Below are 22,070 nucleotides of genomic sequence, written 5' to 3'. Positions count from 1 at the left end.
ATGCTGAACAGAAGTATACTTGTTGGCAGAGGCAGAGACAGTCTGCTCGGTGGGAAGATGAAGATGTCAGGCGTCAAAATATGCATCACCATGACCATGGTTCTCGTGAATCATTGTTATATCATATGTAAACACAGATTCTACCTCTAAAACCCGTCTCCCAACCTCTCCGCCGGCCACCGTTTCCGCCACGCCGGTCCCCATCGATACACCACCGGAATCAAAGCGCCAAAGAACGCAATACTCCCCGTATAGATTATCATTGAGTTGAAATAGCCCAAGTTCGCAATCCACTCACTGACCTGGAACGACAACGCAAACGCCACCAGACATCTGAAACTGGCAATATTGACCAAAGCCGGACCAGCAAGGTGAGGATAGCATTCCAGAACGTACACAGCACCAACTGTGTTCGCTCCCAAGAAGCCGAAAGCCATCAGACCCAGTCCGAGCAGGAAGACGCCCCAGGAGTACTTCTCTTGGTTCTCGCCCGCGAGACCGAAGAGAACGGATCCGATCAGGGCGCAAATTGTCGGGAGGATGAGATTCAGGAGCTGATTCTCTGGGATGCGCTTCCCGCGCTTCTTGGCAACGTAGTTTGCAGTCCAGTCTGCAAAGTATCCTGTCAAGACGCCAACGAAAATAGCAGCAATCAGGAGCGGGATCAGACATAGGCCGATGTGGAGGAAGGGCCATGACCAGGGTTGGACCAGAAGGGCTGGGGCAGCGGTGTAGCCTGCTGCTAGTGCCGCGGCGATCATGACGCTGTTGAGCATGGTGATGAAGAAGATTTGGGGATAGAAGAAAGTCTTGAGGGTGTCAACGAAAGCGAGCCAGCCTTTTCGCCATTCGCAGGGGCCGTTGATGAGGGCGAGGTCGTATTTCAGGGTTCGGGGTGGGTGGTATGCCTGAGATTCGATTCGGGGCACGCCATTCATTTCTGAGCGGGTTCGGTGCCAGCGGGTTTCTGGGAGGAAGAGGATTACGCCGAGGAGGAAGAAGCCTGCGACTCCGGCCGTGATGTCGTAGATGTAGCGCCAGCTCATGTCTACGTGAAAGTCAGCTTCAAGTCAGTAGGGGTGGGTATTGTTCTGTACTTACAGCCAATGATGTAGGGCGCCGCAATTCCAAGGGCAATGATGATGATTCCCTGCGCGGCGAAGACAGTTGACATCCAGGTATTCCTCTGGTGCACAAAGCAAATATCCTGGATAATGAATGGGATCAGACTTTCCACGGTACCAGCACCGAGTGCTTGTATACATCTTGCGCCCAGATGCGAGCCCAACGATTGACTCTGACCCGCCCAGACGGCTCCGAGGATTGCAACTACACCGCAGAAGATAACAACCGATCTTCGACCAACGGAGATGGCCATTGGGATGAGGATCAGGTTCGCAATTCCCATCATAAGCACCGGCAATGAGGCCAGTAGGTAAATGTTCCAGATCGGTGGAGAATTCGGCAGATCCTCCAGGAACTTGAGAGGATCGCTACCAGCTGGTAGACCTCCGCTCTTTGCGAACTGCAATACGAATTTCGGGTCGATGCCAGCATACTCCAGAGCGAAGACGGGCAGCATAGCACCGAGAATAAGCTCTGCTGATGCCGCGAGCGCGCCGAAGCAACATAGCGAGATGATGGCGACGCACTTGCGCTTGATCGAGAGGTTCAGAGGATCGCGCGGGTCTTGCGACGGCGCTGGCAGCAGCACAACACTGCCATCAGGTCGGTACAGTCGGCCATCAGTCGGATGATCGAAAGTTGTGAGTTGTGTATCGTGGGTGTCCGTGTTCCGCAGGGCCTTCTCATCGTCTCCTAATGATGTCCCACTATTCGATCGCTCTCCATATACGTATCGTGACTTGTTTGCCTCGCGCGCGAGGTCGTGTGTAAAGCTTCCTTCTTTTTCACGCTGGAAGCTCGACTCGCTCCGCAGCGACGCGGCCACTCGAGGAACAAGCTTCGCTTGAGGCTTCACAAAGTCGGTGGAGTCCATGTCGTGTACTGTGCTACTGTACTCTGGCCAGCATATGTGGTCGAGCACGCTGCAGTGGCCGAAGAAGGATCGTTCTCGGCGAGAGAGCAATCACGCTGTGCGTCCGGCGCGTTGAGTGATGAATGAAGTCCCTATGCGGTGCCTGGTCTTCCGTAGGGGTACCTGACAAGGATATCGCTGCAACTTGCTTTCTCAATGGACCCGTGAGACTGCGTCGCACATGCACACAGGGAGCATGGAGCGGCATGTGCTTTAAGGAGTACGACAAGACTTCCGTGTAAACCTACCAATACAGACCCCGCAAGACCTGCCATCTGATCAGCGAGTCGGTACTCGATAGCTTGGTGCAGCGCCATGAATTCGATTATCGATGCACGAAGTTGGAAAAAAACAAAAGGTCATTCGACGAGCCTCGTCCGTGCTCGCTGCAAGGTTTGGTTGAAGTATTTTAAGCTCGCCCATTGCGCCAAACTTGCTACGAATCCTTCCCAGTATAGGGAAATCCTTCCCACATCCTGTTGATGCCGGGTGGAGTCGCGTGCCAAGAGGCAGGATGTTCCTGCAAAGACCACCTTGGTCTCGCATATGTTAAAGAAGTATCGTACCGTACATGTACGAGCGACGTACGAGGTGACAGCTGATGTTCTTGTGCATGTTCGCCGTCGACTCTGACACACCGGGGGCGCCGATCGAAATCGGGCATCGCAGAACCCTCCCAGCATCACTGTGGCCAAATTTCGGGCTGGCGGTGACGTTGCCTCTGTATATTGACGTCTCTTCAGAACCAGCAGGACATATACCGGTGGAAACATAGGCTCTTCTCTCGGCAGAGAGACGACATCGATGCCGGATCAGATTCCGATCAATCAAGCTAAACCAAGCTCCTACTGCAGAAGAGCTCCGACTGTCACGTCAAGCTCCACAATGGCGGCGCAGAGAGCTCTATCTTCGCGCAAGAACTTCGGAAGAGTCGTCGATCTTGTCGAACCAGATGAGATTCTCAAGATCTGGTTCCAAGTGGAGGCCCATCTGAACAACCTGATCATCCTTGAATCGGAACTCGGCCTTCAATTCGTCCTGGTCAGCGTCATCATCGTGGTCAACCAGTCTGGCGATGTAGTGTGTTTGGCTGTGAATGTGTTCAAATGATCAAGTAAAGCCCATCGACCGATCACTAGCATCGATGAATAGCTGATCATCTCTGATCTCCATTGATCTCCAAATTGCGTAGGTTGCGAGTCACACTCTTTGCGAGGTCTGGATGTTCCGCTTTGATGCCCACATATGAGCTGTCGTGTCTACAGCTCGATCAGTGATGTAAGTGGAGTATGAGCAGCAATGTCGCCTTACGATGGTAGGCCAGTGCGGTGACTCAACACATCCTCAATCGTGATGTCCTTGAAGTGATCATTGTCCGCGATTAGTAGAGCCACTGAGGCAGCCGTTAAGGACTTCGAGCAGGAAGCAATGTCGAATATTGTGTCCGGTGTGCATGGCTTTGAAGGCTTTATTGAAGCGTGCCTAAATCCTTTCGACGCTACATCATCACCTGTGACCACCGCGAGAGACATGCCAGGCACATGCCACTCGAGCATGAGGTCCTTGGCACGCTGGTCGAAGGTCGCAGAGACGAAGACGTCCATGGTGTTTGCCGAGCTTAAGTCGCTGCGACTGAGCAGGATCTTGTGTCTCTAGACTGCTTGGAAGGGCACTGGACCTCATATACTCATGATCTTCTTGTCGCTGACAGTCATCCGAATTGTCGAAGATGACGCGGTTGAAGACTGGAGTGCGGTGACCGCAACAGAGCAAAGTTTCGTTTAGTGCAGCGAATCCAACAACTTTGTAAATTGGGCTAACATCCTGAAACCTCGAACGCGTATTGAGGAAATGTAATGGCAGGTGAAGCCAGAGGTGAGGTCGTATAGCGTAGCGTGCTGTGCCTCACTGCTTCCGCAGCTGCCTCCAGCTCGGGCTAGCTAGACAGCTTGCATTAATTCTGGATATTGTGCACATTAGTCATATGAGCCATCATGGCTCATGATGAATCCTTCTGGACAAGTAGAATGTGCGATGTCGAGGATGGCTTTTCATCTGGTTGATGTTTCTCCCTTGGTCAGTCAAGTGGCTTGTTACATCCTCACTCGCTGAAGCCGCCGATATGCAGCATATAGCAATTCCTTATTCAGCTCGTGTATGGGCGGGCGAATGCAATGCGGCAACATAAGGTATTGATGCAGGACCAACCTGATGACTTGGCAAGATCCTTGTCAACAACGTCAACAACGACACGGACCACCAATCATCTCGAACATATCGGCAGCATCTTGCTCTCCTTGACACCCACCACCCACTCAATGATGCTACCATGAGGAATATCGGAGTCGGTGAACCATCATCGTCCCAGCATGAGCCTCCCTGTAAGTGCCTCATCCAACTTCGCTCAAGCACATCAACCCCGGCCCACCAGGTCCGTTCTCGAGCTCGCCGGAAATGCGTATAATGGTCCCTATGCTCCCCGAAACTCGTCCTCAGATCCACCCCATCCGCCACATCCCTCAAAACCTGATCATCCGCCCTCTTCAACCTCGGCAGCATCTCCACGACCTCCACCAGTTTCTCCCTCGGAATCACAGCAACGACCTGCTCCGCCTCGTCCGCGCAGATGATGTCGCCAGGCTTGACGATGACATTGCCAATCGTCAGTGGGACCTATCCTTTCATCTCAGCTCAGTGTGATGGTCGGCAGTTGGTAAGTGTGGCACTCACATCAACTTCCCAAGGCCTCAAATCCAATCCAGTGCCCACACTCGTCAGCCCTTTTGAGAAGCACACAAACTCCCCCTCCTCACAGATCTTCCCACAACCCACCACATCTCGACTCCGTCCATCAATCACTACGCCCTTGATTCCTAGACACACACAGCCCCTCATCAGCGTGTCCCGTCCCTTTCCATCCCCTTTAGACATCATTATACCTCCCCGCCACGATATACCCTACCAACCCCGAACCACAATCCTCCCCATCAGCCTGCAAAGCCACCACGCTCCCCTCCGGCGCTACATCAGTCCAATGCCTATCGTCCAGTAAATTCGGCTCCGTCGAAACGTTCCTAGAACGTTTGTTTGAGTCTTTGTCGACGAAGAGGACTGTGCTCATTGGGGCTACGACACGGTTCGTTCCTGCGATGCGGCTGGGAATGGGGTCTGTAGGATTATAGTAGGGCAACACTTAAAGACGGGAAGAAGGGATTCTCACGGATGTTCGGGAGGTGGCCTGCATTGGGGACGTGTAGCGTCAGGAGCGCGTCGGAGATCTGGATGTTGTGGTACGATTAGTTGTGGAGAGAATGAGGCATTGGGGGAGGGAGTGCACATCGCAGGGACTGTAGTTCTTTTGGAGGTCTGAGCAGATTGAGACGATGTCTGCACATGGCGAATTAGGTCAGGCAGGGGCGTCAAGAATAGACGACCTGCGAACGGACTGTGTTGGTGATCTCGAGACCAACTGGAAGTGCTTCCTAACTGATGGCTGTGCCCCGCTTGCAAAGAAGAGCTCGACGTCATTGGAATCAAAGGCTGAATGCATGGTGGAAAAGATGTCTTCTCCAGACTTCATTGCGTCCGAATGTGCTATCATAAGTATGTGATGTAGGTATGTGACTTCTCTTCCAGGATGCTGGCCACGACATCAGTAGACCCCATCATCTCCAGGTATCGTTCACCGTCGCAGATCCATCACAATTCCTAGGTACCGTATAGCTCCTGTTAGGGTCGCCCTCATATCGAGTGCTACCATCATTCTCCTTCCTGACATACTTGTACTGGAAGCTGGTACCGGCCGGCAGCGATACCGAGACATACCAGAGGTTGTTACTGCTTGTGTACTTGTCGGCACTGAGAGCGACTGCCTTGCTCGTGTCCCAGCTGCCGAGCTGAGAGATACTGCCCACGATAAAGACGTTCTCGCCAAAGGTAGTCGTGGCAATCTCATTGAACAGAACGTTCGTCAACGTTGGCGTGGCGGAGCATGCCGTGGTGGTTGGTGTTCCAGTGCTGCCAGGACGCGAGAAGGTGTTTGTTGCTGTAGCGCAAAGTCCAGTGGCAGAGCTTCCCGAGCAGCTACCTGGCAGACGCGCAGCTGCTGCGCCCCATGAGGCAGGCATGGCGGCTTTGCGAGCGTTGAGAGCTGTCAAGAAGGCGGCATATGACCAGGTAAGGTCGACCGCTGAAAGTGGTGTTCCATTCGACCGTGAGTATTGCTCAGCCAGAGCACCATTCTGCGGTGTGTACTTCTGTGCATTCGCCATATAGCTATCGGCGTATGTCGAAACGGCATTGACGATGGAAGTGAACGTGGCTGAGGATGAGGCATATGTGCCGACAGCGGCCGATGAATAGACATCCCTGAAGAAGGGCAGTGAGATCGTCGTGATCGAGATTGAGCCTTGCTGCTTCCACTGGTACACAGCATCGTACAGCTGCTCAGCTGCAGCCAAAGTGCTGAGGTACCACGGGTTGCCACCTTGATAGCTGTCTTCAAGATAGCGGCCAACAGCCACACCAGTACCTTGCGGAATGCCGTCGTTGATGGTGTAAATTGAGCGGAAAGAGTCGGTGACTACCTTGTGATTGGCAAGTGCCTTGTCACTGCACGGCTGGAACGTATTGGCGTTGCAGCCTACAGCCGGATCAAAGAGGTGTATGCTTGTCAGCAAGCTGTTCGCGTCTTTCCCTGAGCGACCGCCGCCAGTGTTGGACAGCACATACGATGCAGTCCAGTATGACTGCAGGAAGCACAGCACTTGTGGCGCTTGTGAATCGCAAGCCGAGCAGGATTTGCCAATCTGAGATGCAAGCGCACTGCCTTCGATCAGAGCACGATACTGAGCGGCGGTTGTGAAAAAGGATGCGCTATTCACTTCCTCCCAGAGGTCGAACCCCGTCATATTCCAGTTCGCACTGACGTAGGACAAGTCGTTCTGGACGATTGGCCAGATAATTTTGGCGACGGTGGCGTTCTGACCCTTGCCCAACAGGTATCGAGCATATGCGATCATAGCCGTCGCACGTAGAGCAGGCCCGTCGCGCTGTGGTCGACCCCAAGCGCCAGTAAATTGAGTCAAGTCGACATTGGATTTGGGCTCTCCGAGGCCTCCAGTGCAGAGCCCACCGCTTGGATTGCCGACAGTCTGCAGAGATGCTTGAGAGTTGATGTAGTCTTGAATGGTGCCTTCCAAACTCGGAGAGCTCCCCGATAGGAACTGGTCTGTCAGGCATTTGATCGTCAAAGCTGCATCTCGCGTCCAAGTATAGAAATAATCAGGGTTGCTCTTCGATGGCGATGCGACAATGATGCCAGCCTTGGCTCCAGGAACCTTTGCACCGCTCGAGCCGATGTTGTTCAGAATACGCTGCAGAGCGACTGGCGACTCGGCGGCCAGCCATGATTCGAGAGAGCCTGTCGCTCGAGGTCGTAGGTCTCCTTGTCCTAAATGGCTGTATGCTGCTCCTGCGAGCGTCCACAAGAGGTAGAAGCTTCTCATCGTCAGCAGACAGTTGGATCAAATGTGGTCAGAATTTCAGAGGAAATGTACAAAGCCACGAAGGCGGACACGATGATAGTTTTGTCTCGTCCCCGCCTGCCACGAAGCATCATCATGTGCTTGTGCATTGTTGTGATCTAGTTCGCCGCGGCCGTGAAACGAGTCGAAGTCTGGGTGCCTGCTGCTTGTTACGATGAGCTGCTCCGAGTGGGCGTAGCGGACTTGAGCTCAGCTGTCGAAGTCCGTCACATGCTGCGCTTACGACCTGCCCAGATGAGGTCTGTGGCCGTGTAGTGTAATTGGTGAAAGAGGAGATCAGCTGTCAGGTGCGCGAAGTTACATGGGAAGCCTCTAACCAGGTTCGTGCGATCGACCAATCCGTGCCGCTCGCTGGCCATTTCTTTCATGGTTGTGAGATGGCACATCATCAGCATCAAGATAGTCCGTATGTGACCAGCGCTCTCAAACACGACAGCCCTACATTCATGGGCCTTCAGCTAGCGACAGGAGTCTCGATGCACCAATCTATTGATACCTGACAGCCACGATTGTCTCAACGCTGGAACAAACATCCCCTTTCACACAGGTGCTATTGGTACTATGGCTTTCAGAGCATCACCACTGGCCCTTCCATGCAGGACATCTGCGCCATCATGGCAAGCTGCCCCATGCCCCTACACCTTATTCTGATACAACGCATTCACCTCCACCTCCCTCTCCCACAACTGCCACGCCTTATCCTGGGTACCCTCATTCATCTTCCTACAATCATCCGCCTGCCTCTTCCCCAAGCCCTCAATGGTCGCATTCTGCACCAGCCCCGCCGCCCTCGCAGCAGCCTGGACCGCCATGGCATTCGTCTGCACACCCGCATTCGTAAGCGTATACAGCGTCCTATCGACTGCCGTTGGAATATCGGGTCCCCAAGTGGCACATCCATGCCGCTTCATCAGGACAACAGTGTGAGCGGGTGAGGTTGAGTCAGAATCATTGCTGAAAGGACCCGCAAAGGAATCCGCCAGGCCCTCCCCGAAACGAGCCTCATTCACCAGCATATCCTGCTGATGCTCCGGCTCCTCCTCATACAGCGGCGTGATATCCCAGACCGGCAACGCCTCACTCCCCTGAAATCCTGCCATGTGGTACATCGGCAACAACGGTACATCACTCGCCACATACGGCAACACTGCCTCCGCATGCGAGTGCACCACACAGTTGACGCCCGTCCAGCGTTTGTACATCTCACCATGAATGAAGCGCTCGCTGTACCCCTTGCCGGCATTGGGGTCGACTGGCATGCTGCCTTCGACGTTGTACTCGATCAGGTCGTCTGCGGTTGATACTAGGGCGGGTGCGAGGTAGCCGGACATGATGTAGAGTGAAGCGTTCTGTGGATGCCGTACGGAGATGTGGCCGAAGCCGTCGACGGCGTTGTGCTGGTGGAGGATGTGGTTTGCTGTTACGAGCATTCGTAGCGTCTAAGGTTGGTCAGTATTTGGTGACTATGATGGATAGAGCTGCTTGCGAAGCTACATGTGTGTAGTTGTACACATGCTTCGCGATGCTTACCTCTGTTAGGTTGCTTAGCTGCATGGTGGTATAGCTGTCGTCAACGACGCTTCGAAGGTGTTGAAGAAAGATGATTCTCCTCCCAACGCGACACCGACCACACTGCTGGACCAAGTACACCCTCAAGAGCATGCACCTCTGATCGACAATGACGTACTCCAAGACTGCAGATCGGAGTAACTATATTGGATCTTTCTGTTTGCCTATACTGGTTTAGCTCGAAGCATGCATGCTGCACTTCTGGTGTGAGTAGCACTACTTTGCTCTCTTATCAACCTACGCATCACTTCCACCACCTCACCCTCCAATGACACCATGGCTTACAGCTGCCCCATCATGAGACCAGGTCTGACAATTACAGAGTACCACTCTACGAAACCTCCTCTATTCCCCACCATCAACCTCCTCTACCCTCGGATCCCCCAGCACCACCCATTGCTACTTCCCTGCCCGCCTACTCATACCTATAACAATATCTCCCCTTCGTCGGCACCAGCACCTCGTCCACCGTACTATTCGAAAACACATCACTCAAATAAATCACCCCTTCCAACGTCAACGCCTGCGCCGGCTCCCACTCCCTATGCCCCCTCTCCCCAGCATACTCGCTCACATCCGGCAACGCCTTCTTCCTCACGTCCCACTCGATGCTCTGCCACACAATCCACGCGCGATCAAGCGCCGAATGATGGAAGAAGAACCACGGATCCGTCGGACTTGCTGGGATATCATTCTGTAAACCCCCAATAACGGTATGTGGGATGGGATGAATCCCGTGCGGCCAGGACTCAATCCTCCAGAAGAAACTCGGCTGCTGTCCATCCGGGGACGGGACCTCCTCGTAATTCAACAACGTATCCGTGACGTGTGTGTACGTGATATTCTCCATATAGCTCGGATCGAAGAAACGCTCAAGGCAGCGGGGATTGTAGTCAAGGCCTGATGTGGAGGGGTTCTGCAGGCAAGGCGAACCGCGGCCTGTTGGGCCTACATTGACAGTCCAGTTGGACAGAGGGCCGGACTCTACGCAGGCGCACTCGACCGTCGTGCCGTCGGGGGCGGTAACGTTGCGGGGGATGCCGTTGCCGGAGAGGGAGGTTTCGGAGCCGTCGAAGAGGGGCAAGTCGGTGAGGGGGTCGAGGGCGTTTTTGGACCAGTCCCAGAAGGGTTGACCTGGGGGGAGGGGAGAGGGATGTTAGTAGGTGTAGTATAAGAGTGGGTGTGAGGAGGGCAGCGGGGTGGTGACATACCTCCTTCGTAACCGCATTCGTTTTTGAGAGCTTGCTCGAACTCCCACAGGAAATGACGATGCCAGAAGAGCAGGTTTGGTGAAAAATGCACATCATACATGTTCAGGATATGCGCCACCGCGAAATCGTCGAAACGATTCCTAGCGCCAGAAGAAATGGCCGGGTCCGTTTTCGAGGGCTTCTCGTGCAAGCAGTGCACTGCGCTGATATATGCCCGCCTCTCATCGCGCGTGAGGTCGCTCCTTGAACAGCTCATGTCAGCGCACTCTCGAGGCAATATATGATTCACACTCTCTCTGCTCACCATTCCTTCCTCACCGTAATATCCTCCTCCGTACACGACCCTCCCGGCGTCCACGTCTTCGCAGTATAATTCTTCACCAGCTCTCCCATACGCTCACGCTCCAGATCCTCTGCTCGCGGATCCGGAGCCTGTCTCCCCAGCAAAACATTCCCAAACTCATTAGCAGCAACATTTACCGCAAGGGTTGCCAATAAAAAGGACGTAAGAAGACCGAGTTTGAGCATATTTCACCCACCAGGTCCCTTGACGGCCGCGATCTGCTGATGTGAGAGATCGCAGAGCACGAGGGTCCCCCCTCCATTCTCAATGCCAGACATGCACATTGCTCGTCCACTACGCCGTTGATCATTGGTCCTGGAAGATCTAGGGGACCTCATCGTGACCGGTACCGCCAAGGTCGTATTCTTTGGTACGGCAGTGTCGGTACTGGAGATCCGGGCATTGTCCTTACCCCTACCAGTGCGCCAGAAACAGAGACGGTACAGTGAGTCCTATCTCCGGCTCAGACGCCTCGCTGGCCGCTCGTAGGTGTGTGTTGTGGTGGAGTACTCGCTTGCGAGGGTCTAAGGGCAAACCGTAAGCTTTGGCTAATCCTGCATTCGCTTGCCCTCTCGAGTCGTAATACAACGCACAACTCGTCGATTTAAGAACAGATACTTAGAGCTTCTTCTGCTCGCCGAGACGACGGAGCTCCGTATTTCGCAAAAGACATTTCGATATCGCGTTGTACTCTTATAGGCTCGGAGGGCAAGCTTCGCACGCGAATACACGATAGCTTTCGAAGAATATAGTCCCTCGGGCCCGTAGACTACGGGCTAATGCCGTAAGAAGTACGTGCAATCGATCTTAAGTATATTATCTGGGAAATGTTTCTTGCGGTTAGCCGTATCTACTTGCGTTGTTGTGTTATTCGAGATGTTGTCGCGGTCTTAGCGGCTTGCGAATGCAGATTCAACCGAAAAGCGCAGTTTGACCTTGGGCGCTTCGCCAGAGACACAGACCCTTACACTAAGCCTATATAGAAAGGAGGTAGGGTCTGAAGGCGAATCGCCAGAGGGGTAAGTCGTCGAAATAGGATGGAGTCGTTCAAGCTTGTGCTTTAAGCTTTGTAGGTAGATGCCTGACCTCATACACCGGTAGGGTAATCCTGGTAGGCCGTAATTAGGCATTTCCGCAGTCCCGCAGTTCCTATCATAGGTCTTCGGCTTCATTGTTGACTGATCAGCTTGTCGAGAAGCACGAGTAGTTTGTGAGAGACGATGGCTTTGCTGACGTCGAGGCGGGCTGATGATGACGAGTACAGGTCATTCCGATGTTTCTTGAGCAGTCGTTGCTGTCGATACTTCTTGCTAGGCACATCTCGTACGATTCATGCAGGAAGAAGCATAATAATTATACCCATCTCAGCAACGTCGCAGTGTACGTGGAAAACACTCGTAGAAGGATGACATTCTGCAGAAACGCGAACCGTCCAGGGCATCTACAAGATGCTGGCTCTGCGTGATCAGTAACCTTGTCTGCAATGTCAATATTAGGAATTGAGTTGCCATCGCGAAGCCTGAACCATACAGGCAGCGCAACCTACGCGGTGTAGTCGGATCAACTCTGTCAGCCTTTAAGTAAACAGATCTGCCGTTGTTTCCTGCCTCGTTCTCTGTGACTCTCCTCCACGGTAAACAGATGACATGAGGCTGTCAATCATTTTGCTGGCGGGGTTCCCTGGCATGGCGTGGTCGGTAGCCTTTCCAGGCGAACTGGTGGTATGGATGTCGTCGCCTAAGGTGCTGGTCGTCTGGTTATGCTGATTGGTAGTACAGGAACGAGCTTCGAAGTTCAACTGCTACGACATATACTGCAAAGCCCCCTTCGACAAGACGAACCAAGTGTGCAAAGACGCCAAGTGCTTCGCTGGCTGCGATAAGAAGACGTACAAGTGCAAGGCATAGTGACTTGCAACCCAAAGCCATCATGTTGGGTCGGTATTGACGAGGGAAACACACCTGGGCCGGTCCCAGGATACCACAAGATCATGGAGGCAGCAGTGCTTGGTGGTGGGACAACGGTGGCGAGCCAAGGTGCCTGGCGATGGTGGGTTGGAAGAAGGAGAGCAGTCTAGCACCGTTACATCCTGATCGCGATGATGGAAGTGATGGCGAAACAGCAGAATCAAGTCGATGCGAACCTGAGCGCCGTGTCGTAGCAGAGTAGCAGAGATCTTGCATGCGGTCGATAAGAAGGCCGCTGTGTCCCTTCAGCTGTTACAAGCACGTATCCCCTTGGACGAACGTCGCGCTCAACCACGTGTGCTGTCCATGTGGAAGGTCATGTGTGAAACGAAGGGCGCCTCGCGAAGATGCTCACTCCATGTTGCTGCGCTCAGAGTCCGCGCCAATACCGTCGTGCATCGCCGCGAAGAAGTTTTCGAAGACTTCCGTAGCGAAGAAGGACCATTTTAGATGGGTCCGCGCGGGTACCTACATGTACTGATGGCAGCTGGCAGTTCGGCTTCCACGCTGGCGCGTCGCACCTTGGTCGCGAAAGTGGTCGTCCAGACGTGCCTCTGCGACGCACAGAGAGGTACAACAGAAGGTGAAAGAAGACGTCCATGTGTGATGAGACGAGGAAACACGAAGTACGGTCTCAAGATTCGACATGATCTCGTATGCTTGCGCGACTTGGCTCTGCCACTGCCTCGGTATGAGGAGGTTGGGGAGCACATTGTATGCACGTCTGCTGGCGGAAGCGAGAGGCGACGTCGACTCGCAGGCGTGCTGGTTGGCAATGGCTGCAATACAGCTGCGGTGACACGACGGCATATCGTAGCTCGCAGCTCGCATTATCCCTTCTCGTCTCGCAAACAGATGGCGGCGAGTGTAGCGCGATAGGTGCGGGCATTCGATTGGATGTCGCTGCCGGACCTTTCCCATCGCTTGCAGCATGGCATGGAATGTGAATTGGATTACATGTGTGTGACAGCTGCAGCTCGCTAAATGGAGTCGCACGCATGGCAAGGGCCGATGCTGTGGCTGCTGCTTCGAGGTGATTGCCGCCAATCTGCGACGAGCAAGACGCTCCTGTATGACGTCTTGCCCCTCAGCAGTGGAGTATCGTCGTCTCGTCGCTGGCCGAACGTTGCTGTGCGACCGCGTGGGAAGACGAGGAAGTGTCGCGTGGGTTGGAGAAGTGGGCATCGGAGTACTGTAGCTGGAACTAGGTCGTCTGGAGGAGGCGAGAGAGAGGCTAGAGCTATGCATAGGCCTCGCACATGCGGCCGCGAGAAACGACATCTTGCGGCGCGAGAGGTAGATCCCCTCCACTCCACTCCCCTCCCACTCCACCGTGACGCCCCTGCACCGCGGCTCGCCGACGAGGAGACATCCCACGCAAGTTCCTACGTGGAGGTCGCCCTGCTCAAACACACACACACACACACACACACACACTTCCTTTCACTGCTGTTGTACAGACACCATCACGAGACCCCAATTCTACCTGCCCGCCGCGTGCAGCTGTCACCGCTGGGGACAATCGCAATGCGCTGCACCGGACGAGGCGAATCTTGACACAATCCGCCGAACCCAGCACTCAGGTCCGTCACTCCCACCCGCAGCTGCTGGGGGCCAACAATATTCCCACTTCTCTTAGAGGAACCGCTGCGGCGGGCTTCCTGGTCACGCTGTCGATATCATTTCCTTGCCGCAGAGCGCAGACGACGTCCTTCTCCCCGCAGCGCGTCTGTCTTCGGACTTCCAACGCCATCCCTGCTGCTGCGTGTGATTCACAGGCACAGCTTTCTCTAGCGTTCGACCGCACCACGCACCACGCACCACGCACCACGCACCACGCTTCCGTACCGACCAGACATTGCTTGACAGCTGAAGGAATCCCACGAGAACGTATCTGCTCGTCCCGACGAGCACCGCCGCTGTCAATGGTACCTTGAGCCGTCCACGCGGTGCCCTGCTCATGTGAGCAAATGGCGGACATTTTCTACTTCAGCAGTCCGCGAAAGCCCTCTCCGCTTGCAAAGTGCCGGCCTACGTTCACGAGCAGGCCCAAAGTCAGGAGGCGACGTGCTGTAGACGAGAACATGTTCACTACCCAGACAGCATGCGTCGCTCGGCATTCGGAGCCCATCTTCTGTCCTAATGCGGGCCTGCCTTTGTCCTTGCCCGGAGCTGCACTAGATCGACATCCTTTACCCATACACTACAACGTACATTACGACTACATCTACGACGACGACGATGATGAGCACGAGGGCGGTGTTGCCCTCAGCACGAACCACGACAACGAATTACCGACTGACGAACCCAATGAAATCCTTATGACTGATACCCCTGTACACAACACCAGCGATGCATATATCGCCTCCAATACACTACCTTTACTGGACCGCTTTGACTCGCGGCATGATGCACGAGCAGTACATTCAACAGAGCATGATCTACGCAGGAGAGATCATCCGCGACCAGAAACGAGCGAGATCAGGGAGGAGGAAGACGGCCGAAGGTTGCGATTGCCGCTCCAAGGACGACCGTCTGATGGACGACTTCACGACAGAATGAACGTAGTAGTGCGGCCTGCTGCGATCTCAAGCTCAGATTTACATGGCCGGGGCTCTGTGGCATCATCGCGACCTCCCTCTTCCCGCGCCACACCCAACACTCTATCTACGAACAGCTCACGGACTGTGTCGCGGCGCACATCCTACCAGAATGTATCATCACATGTACAAACGATGCCGGCACGTGAAGCAGATGCTAGCAGCATTCAATACTCCAACGCCAATCAAATGACTCCAACGCACGCTTACGAAGATGAAATGGAACTTGATGACGATGCAATGCCAGTAGACGACCCTCGACGTAATTACGACTTTGCCGATTTCATGGACAGCTGGAGGCTGCGATCGATGCATGACAAGCGGCTTCCGAAGTTCGAGCCAGGACTGCAGTCATCGATACGGATCGGCAGGTCAGATCACCCCGTTACGCGGAAACAAGTTCGATCACAAGAGGTGGACATGCAAGGTCTGCGCTGGAAGCTGATCGGTCCCTCTCGCTGCGATGCCAACACCGCTCGAGATATGCTTCACCCCTCACGATCCACGTCGTCCTATATGACCCATTCACAACCTCACCCGCTGGCAGAAGAAGAGCGTCTCTTCAGCTTCCGGTCATTTCTCCCTGGACGCAGAGCGAGATTCAACCACTACCAGCTTCGCAATGTGCTGACAGCTTGCAACCGTAATACCCTGCTCTATGCGGCCGGTAACGAGGTGAAGCAAGCATCCTTGTCATGTCCTTCCACCGATGAGACCGTCATGGACCTCTCAAGTCCTGCGAACTGCGCTGCAGGTTTTAGAATCACATGTCTCTCTGCCACCGAAACCTTAACATCCAGCCATAGCACCAGCAGTCCAGTCCTTCTAGCCGGTGGCTTCTACGGCGAATACGCCGTCCTCAATCTGTCCAGTCCCTCCAACACCCCCTCCGAAGGCTACGTGACCCACGCCTACAACGGCCTCGTAACCCACATCCACGACTACCCGGCCCGCCGCTCCGGCCTCACCCAAGCAGTCTTCTGCTCCAACGACTGCAAAGTCCGCATAATGGACGTACGCCGGCTGCAATTCACCAACACCTTCTCATACGAACACGCCATCAACTGCGCAGCCACATCCCCCGACCGCCGACTCCGCGTGTTAGTAGGTGACAGCCAAGAAACTCTCATCACAGACGCCGAGCGAGGCACCACGCTCGTCACGCTCAAAGAGCACACCGATCACGCTTTCGCATGCGACTGGTCACCCTGTGGACGTTACGTCGCTACAGGAGCGCAGGATGGGACAGTCCTCGTCTGGGACGCGCGGAATTGGGCGAAGCCTTTGAACAATCTCCCCAGCGCCATGACTTGCGCTCGATCCCTCACTTTCACCGACGATGGCGCTCTCATTGCCGCGGAGAACGATGATGTTGTTAGAATTTACGACAAGAGTGGTGGTGGGTCTGGATCGTATAATGCGTGGCAGGAGATTCGATTCTTTGGGTCTGTAGCGGGCGTGGCGGTGTTGGAGGGTGGGGAGGAAGTTGTGGTTTCTAATGCGGACAGGACGGCCGGTGGGTTGCTTACGTTTGAGAGGACGCCGAAGGGGAGGGGGGAGGGAGGGACGTATGGGAGGCGGTTGAAGGGTGGAAGTCAGAGTTGGCGGTGTGGGAGGGAGGTGGGAGGGGCGGAGGATGTTGTTGACGAGTTGCACTTTTAGAGGTAGTGTAGTGCCACCGATCAAGGGGTCGAGAGACTCTTCGCCACCATTTCAAGACAGGCTCACTATCTCACGTTCGGGCCGTGACATTTCGCATGGATTCAGAACACTTGTTGTACAGTCTATGCTACATCACTTCGCTCTCTGCATCAAGGCCCTGTCATGCATGACATGACACGTTACTGATAATACCCTCCATCACCCCCTCTCTCCCTCCCATCCCCACCCCTCCTAACTCTCCTCTCATCCCTCCCACCAGACCGCAACTCATACCCCTCCTCCTCATCAACCTCATCACCCTCCTCAGCCCTCAGCTCCATATACGCCATCGCCTCACTCATCTGCTGCAGCTCCGCACTCGCTCTCGCATACCGCTCAATAACCTCCTTACCCCGCTCCGCAATCGCATCCCCTCCTTTACTACTACTACCAGGACGATAATGATGCACAGCGACCGGTAAGTTGGAGGACCGTCTGGCAGAAAGTGGCGAGGAGGGAGGGAACGTATAACTCCTCCCAGACGTCGAACTCGGACTCGCCTCACGCCTTCGCCGCTCCTCAGCTTCCCTCTGCTCCCGTGCGATCTGTGCCATCTCCGCGTCAATACGGCGCTGCATTGCATCGCTTTGACGTGGCAGTGGCACTGGCGTGCCTTCAAGAGCATTCTGAGGTTCGCGCCTGTTCCGTTCTCTCCGCTCACGGGAAGATGAAGAGGAAGCGTCTCTCTCCCGTTGCAGGGCTTCCGCGCGCTGACGGACAGCTTGCTCTGCATCACGGGAGAGGCGAGCGCGTTGGCGGTGGTCGGTACCTGAGAGGCGGGCTTGTTCTCGTCGGGCTTGATCTCCTTCGTCGCGGACGGAGTCGACGCGGGCGTGGCCTTTGCTTGTGGTGGAGATTTTGGGAAGGTGGCTGAGGCCTGGCGATGAAGCGCCGGCGCGCGAGGGGTAGTGGTTGGTAGCGGCGTCGATGTCGATGGAGATGCTTGGACGGCGTTCGCGGAAGGAGACTCTTCTGCTGGAGGGCCGAGGGGGTAGGTCCTCTAATTGATCGACATCGGCGTTTGTGCTGGACCATGAGCTCTGTCGAGGGATAGGTGTTCGCTCGATGAAAGTGGCTCGAGGCATCTCCAGTGACGGTGGGCGATCATGGCTAGCAGTGCCATCGGGTCTGACGGTCCTTCTTGGGTCCGGAGGTGGAATGGGTGACATGGGTGTCATCTGTCGAGCGGATGGGTATGTCTTGTAGGTGGGCGGTGGCATAGGAGCTTCTGGTCGGACCTGTTTATACACTGGCGGGATCGAAGACGACAAAGAGGCTGCACTGTCCACAGGCGAGGCAGTGCTTGTGACAGAGGCCTGGCCAGATGAGGTCCTCTTGCTGGGTCGCCGGCTGAGGCTGCTGAGTGGATACATCTTGCGTTCGCGACCGTCTCTGCTGGTAGTGACCACAGGCTCCGAAGCTATGTTGCGGCTCAGAGAAGGCCTGCGTTCGACGGTCCTGACGACGCCTAGGTCCCGTCTCTCGATATGGCGACAGAGTGTCCTGCCAACGGCTTTGTGACAGTAATGGCGCTTCTCAACAATCTCCTCTCGTCCACCGTCGTGGACGTACGTCTTCTGGTCGATAACACACATTGTGAAGGCAGTAGCTGGTCAATGGGTAGCGTTGATGTGTCCTTCGGATGAAGACGCTATAAGACCCTGACTGGTGCCTAGGGGGGTGACTGGTAATGTGCTGGCTTGGCAGACCCGACGCCGGACTCTGTAAAATCAGTGGTGTCCACGTGGTGTCCAAGGGCTGTTCGACCGTTTCGAAGTCTGCGGCTGTGCGCCTTCTCGCAAACACGCACGGGCCACAAGCGCGAGAGGCTCAGTTCAAGGCACCAACAACCAGAATACATCAAATTTGGACACCAGCCATTCGCACTACACCCGTTCCTCTCCATGCTCAACTCGCATGCGAACATGCGTCGATCAAGCAGGTACGCAGGATGCCTGATAGCGGGAGTAACAGTGGCGGCGGCCTGCTGCTCGCCATTCTGTCGGTCTGTAGTCCTTGCGCGTCTTGGTCATTTCACCGTCAGCGATCTGATTAACAATTTTGTTCGGCTTCCAATATGCACAATCGCATGTACCACAGTCCATGTCAAGCATCTCTATGCGACCGTTGACCGAGGCCATGTTCTTCCGCCTCCGCCTCCAGCGACCGAAAGGGCGGTCGTAACAACCACACCCTTCCAACCTCAAGCCGGCCACATGCTGCACTCTCCGTGCACGGCTTGTTGGACTTTTCCATGCACGAGCAACCCTCCCATCCTTACACACATACTCTGTACCTGTGTAATACCATCTGCGGCCTCGCGCCGTCCCTACCGCCCACCGCAAATCCATGTCAAGCTGAAAGCACTGGTCGACAAGAATCGCACAGCCTGAGGCTGAATGTATGCCTTAATGATCCTGCTAATCCATCGTGCCTGGGTCACGACACCTCTTAGATCCGGCTGGAAGGGCTTAGATCCGTATGATACATTGATACCGCGGACGGCAGGTTCGACAACTGCCCGTCGGGCATTGCATGCTCCGCGATACTGATGACCGAGCATCGCTAAACCACCGTCAATCACTTTCGGCCCCAAAGAGGCGCTTCTCAGCCACTTGGACATACCACGCATGGAGATCAAGGATACGATACCATGTCGAGCTGGAGAACTGTTTGCTGGAGCTTTCAAAGACTGTGGCGCATGAAATTATGCTGTACGGTAAGTAGTATCGGCACCAGATCAAGTAGACCATGATCATCAAGACCCAGAGTAAAGAACCAACATGGCCCTCAACACTGTGACATCGCTTCAGTGAGGCCATTTCGAAAGCCGGACACTGGGACTCTGGAAGTTCCGTGTCCAGCTGATCAGAGACAAGATCTCCCGAGAAATCATACCATCGAAAGCCAGGATGACAGTCGGGCCTTTGCCATCACACCTCGATCTGTCTGCAGCTTAATGACAGACTTCATCCTATTCCAGAAAGTGGTCCCAATGAACGTGCAGCCATACAACCTTCTGCGAGACTATTCTGACATGCGTTCCGTATCGTGATGAAGACCTGTTTGGAACCACTCTTCGTGAGGAATCATCGTTCGAAAGATCTGATCATCATTGGTCTTCCGCAACTGCCGTCCAATTCCTCGCTCAACTCTCGTATTCCCGAACGTAACATAGCGAGCCGAGTAACGCATTCGAAGCAATGTGTAAGCTATGGCAAACCCATACTCAATCAAAGAATAGCAACGCCTTTGTGGGTATCCTGCTTAACGCTCACCATTCAGACGAAGAAGAACGCCACGCGCTATGCAGCCCAACCCACCCATAAACTCCCTGCCTCATGCTCTTACTGCTCTTTCTGCCGTGTCCTTCATCATCATCATCATCATCATCATCATCATCATCATGGTTCATTTCACTTCACTTATTCCCCCTCACCCTCATCGGCAACCTCAACTTAAACTGCTCTCCCAACTTCCCCCCACTCCCCATCCCATGCCTCGTAGCCGCCGCCTCCTGCAACAGAAACATCCTCCTAGCCATGATCCTCTCATCCACATACAACTCAAAATCCAACAAAAAGCACATCGTCACCTCCAAACTCAACAACTGCCCATTACTCACCCCGCCCACCTTCGCAACCCGCTCTTGCGCCCACTTATTGTCCTCCAACGCCTTGGCCGCAACTCTTATTGCCGCGAGACTCAATCGATGGATCGTGCGACTCGTCGCAGGCACGATTAGCTCCGCGGCGCAGAGGTGGTGGATGTAAGCCGAGGCGGCGAGGTATACGCCCGGGCTGTGGGGACAGTATTGGTGCAGGCGCATGAGATATGCGGAGAGTGTGAAAGGCGGAGCTGTCTTGGAGAAGAAGCGACGTGCGAGAGCCGCGTGTTGAATGTGCATATCTTGAGCGTGGGCGCCAATTTCGACTGTCAAAGGTTCGTGAGGGTGAGCTTCCGGGGAGCCGATGGGTGTTGCCGGGACACCAGAGGCTCCCTGAGCAAGGCGAAGGGAGGAGGAGGATTTGCGAAAGTGGCGCTTTTCAAAGCCTAGCTTGCTGGGTGTAGTTGGGCGGGAGACTGGTGGGGTAGGTGGGACGTCGCCGGTTGCGTTGGCGAGTTTGTCGAGGGCTTCGATGAGCATGCGCAGGGCGCCGAGGGCGGAGACGGAGTTGATGTCCCATTGTTCGCTGGAGAGGTGGAGGGGGTCGTCTGTTTTGGGGGTCGGCGTGGGACATAGTGGGACTGCGGCGGTGGCATCGTCTACGTTTGGGTCTGGTGGTGGAGGCGGCGAGCCTGGGGGTGCTGGGTCGGAGACAGCCAGCGGGTGTGAGGCGCCATCGTCCATGCCTCGACTGGTGAGGTGAGGTGATGTGTTGCTGGATGTTGCGACAGGATTCGTGACTTGGAGTGTTCTTGCTTGATCAGTCGGCCATTGGCGATGTCTTGATCGGTGCCGCTCCTTCTCTTTCCCCTCACTTGTACTTGATGGGCGTGGTGCGTAGTCCTGATGCGGCGCTGATAAGGTGGCGGTGGTGAATGGTGCAGGTCGTTGATGGAGAGCAGCACATCAGGCACGACGGCAGGATGGAATGGATCATATGGGCGCAGAGAGAAGAAGCTAGCATGGTTTACTGGTCAAATGAAAACAGTAGACGCCAGTCCAGAGCTGCGGTAGTCTAGTAGTAAGTACATGTAGAGCTCCATCTGGTAGCTTTTCCTTCTGCCCACCTGACGAAAGGCATCTCGCTTCAAGCCGGCAAACAACGTCGGCCTTGATCCGTGATGTCTCGTGCCCTGTCTTGCTTTCCAACGGGAGGAGTATTGCATATTGACCACTTGACTCCTTGACTTCACCATGCTCCAGAGGCAACTGCCATGACTGCATCTCTTACCGAGCGCGTGTCACACCAAGCCATTCAGGGTCCATTCCTTCCCCATCCAGCTCCGTGCATGAGCGGAACTCAATCCTGCATTACTTGCTGCAACGCCAATGTCGTGCACGATCAGCACGACTCCATTCACGCTCGGCGGGGCAATATATCCCGCAGAGAGCTATCCGTGATCCAGGTCTGCACTGTTCCTCGTTGCT

At 54.8% G+C, this 22,070-nt stretch overlaps 11 protein-coding genes across 11 annotated transcripts; 3 read left to right on the top strand and 8 right to left on the bottom strand.

Moving 5' to 3' along the window:
* Nucleotides 1–146: 146 nt before the first annotated feature.
* CLAFUR5_08081 (uncharacterized protein) lies at nucleotides 147–1,999 on the bottom strand (the record flags this gene model as incomplete). Its single annotated transcript, XM_047907229.1, has 2 exons — nucleotides 147–1,048; nucleotides 1,102–1,999. The coding sequence occupies 2 exons, from the start codon at nucleotides 1,997–1,999 to the stop codon at nucleotides 147–149; spliced, it is 1,800 nt and encodes a 599-aa protein (XP_047759257.1).
* Nucleotides 2,000–2,923: 924 nt separating this feature from the next.
* CLAFUR5_08080 (uncharacterized protein) lies at nucleotides 2,924–3,148 on the top strand (the record flags this gene model as incomplete). Its single annotated transcript, XM_047907228.1, has 1 exon — nucleotides 2,924–3,148. One exon carries the CDS (start codon nucleotides 2,924–2,926, stop codon nucleotides 3,146–3,148), a length of 225 nt encoding a protein of 74 aa, XP_047759256.1.
* Nucleotides 3,149–3,194: 46 nt separating this feature from the next.
* On the bottom strand, nucleotides 3,195–3,642 carry CLAFUR5_08079 (uncharacterized protein; the record flags this gene model as incomplete). The annotated part of the gene is made up of 2 exons (XM_047907227.1): nucleotides 3,195–3,297; nucleotides 3,350–3,642. The coding sequence occupies 2 exons, from the start codon at nucleotides 3,640–3,642 to the stop codon at nucleotides 3,195–3,197; spliced, it is 396 nt and encodes a 131-aa protein (XP_047759608.1).
* Nucleotides 3,643–4,180: 538 nt separating this feature from the next.
* On the bottom strand, nucleotides 4,181–5,159 carry CLAFUR5_08078 (uncharacterized protein; the record flags this gene model as incomplete). Its single annotated transcript, XM_047907226.1, has 3 exons — nucleotides 4,181–4,711; nucleotides 4,769–4,903; nucleotides 5,001–5,159. 3 exons carry the CDS (start codon nucleotides 5,157–5,159, stop codon nucleotides 4,181–4,183), a joined length of 825 nt encoding a protein of 274 aa, XP_047759609.1.
* Nucleotides 5,160–5,703: 544 nt separating this feature from the next.
* CLAFUR5_08077 (Glucoamylase I) lies at nucleotides 5,704–7,673 on the bottom strand (the record flags this gene model as incomplete). The annotated part of the gene is made up of 2 exons (XM_047907225.1): nucleotides 5,704–7,537; nucleotides 7,597–7,673. The coding sequence occupies 2 exons, from the start codon at nucleotides 7,671–7,673 to the stop codon at nucleotides 5,704–5,706; spliced, it is 1,911 nt and encodes a 636-aa protein (XP_047759613.1).
* Nucleotides 7,674–8,219: 546 nt separating this feature from the next.
* CLAFUR5_08076 (Decarboxylase tropJ) lies at nucleotides 8,220–9,246 on the bottom strand (the record flags this gene model as incomplete). The annotated part of the gene is made up of 2 exons (XM_047907224.1): nucleotides 8,220–9,023; nucleotides 9,115–9,246. 2 exons carry the CDS (start codon nucleotides 9,244–9,246, stop codon nucleotides 8,220–8,222), a joined length of 936 nt encoding a protein of 311 aa, XP_047759614.1.
* A 322-nt stretch (nucleotides 9,247–9,568) lies between these two features.
* Nucleotides 9,569–10,892, bottom strand: CLAFUR5_08075 (Tyrosinase-like protein orsC; the record flags this gene model as incomplete). The annotated part of the gene is made up of 3 exons (XM_047907223.1): nucleotides 9,569–10,287; nucleotides 10,365–10,606; nucleotides 10,669–10,892. The coding sequence occupies 3 exons, from the start codon at nucleotides 10,890–10,892 to the stop codon at nucleotides 9,569–9,571; spliced, it is 1,185 nt and encodes a 394-aa protein (XP_047759615.1).
* A 1,461-nt stretch (nucleotides 10,893–12,353) lies between these two features.
* On the top strand, nucleotides 12,354–12,614 carry CLAFUR5_14686 (Ecp27; the record flags this gene model as incomplete). Its single annotated transcript, XM_047913834.1, has 2 exons — nucleotides 12,354–12,428; nucleotides 12,486–12,614. 2 exons carry the CDS (start codon nucleotides 12,354–12,356, stop codon nucleotides 12,612–12,614), a joined length of 204 nt encoding a protein of 67 aa, XP_047759868.1.
* Nucleotides 12,615–14,644: 2,030 nt separating this feature from the next.
* Nucleotides 14,645–16,936, top strand: CLAFUR5_08074 (uncharacterized protein; the record flags this gene model as incomplete). Its single annotated transcript, XM_047907222.1, has 1 exon — nucleotides 14,645–16,936. One exon carries the CDS (start codon nucleotides 14,645–14,647, stop codon nucleotides 16,934–16,936), a length of 2,292 nt encoding a protein of 763 aa, XP_047759616.1.
* Nucleotides 16,937–17,115: 179 nt separating this feature from the next.
* On the bottom strand, nucleotides 17,116–18,570 carry CLAFUR5_08073 (uncharacterized protein; the record flags this gene model as incomplete). The annotated part of the gene is made up of 1 exon (XM_047907221.1): nucleotides 17,116–18,570. The coding sequence occupies one exon, from the start codon at nucleotides 18,568–18,570 to the stop codon at nucleotides 17,116–17,118; it is 1,455 nt and encodes a 484-aa protein (XP_047759610.1).
* Nucleotides 18,571–20,396: 1,826 nt separating this feature from the next.
* Nucleotides 20,397–21,326, bottom strand: CLAFUR5_08072 (Cyclin-U2-1; the record flags this gene model as incomplete). The annotated part of the gene is made up of 1 exon (XM_047907220.1): nucleotides 20,397–21,326. The coding sequence occupies one exon, from the start codon at nucleotides 21,324–21,326 to the stop codon at nucleotides 20,397–20,399; it is 930 nt and encodes a 309-aa protein (XP_047759611.1).
* Nucleotides 21,327–22,070: the final 744 nt, after the last annotated feature.

The sequence above is a fragment of the Fulvia fulva genome, chromosome 3 (genome assembly GCF_020509005.1).
Source record: "Fulvia fulva chromosome 3, complete sequence".
Lineage (NCBI taxonomy): Eukaryota > Fungi > Ascomycota > Dothideomycetes > Mycosphaerellales > Mycosphaerellaceae > Fulvia > Fulvia fulva.
This window is presented reverse-complemented; position numbering and strand designations above follow the sequence as displayed.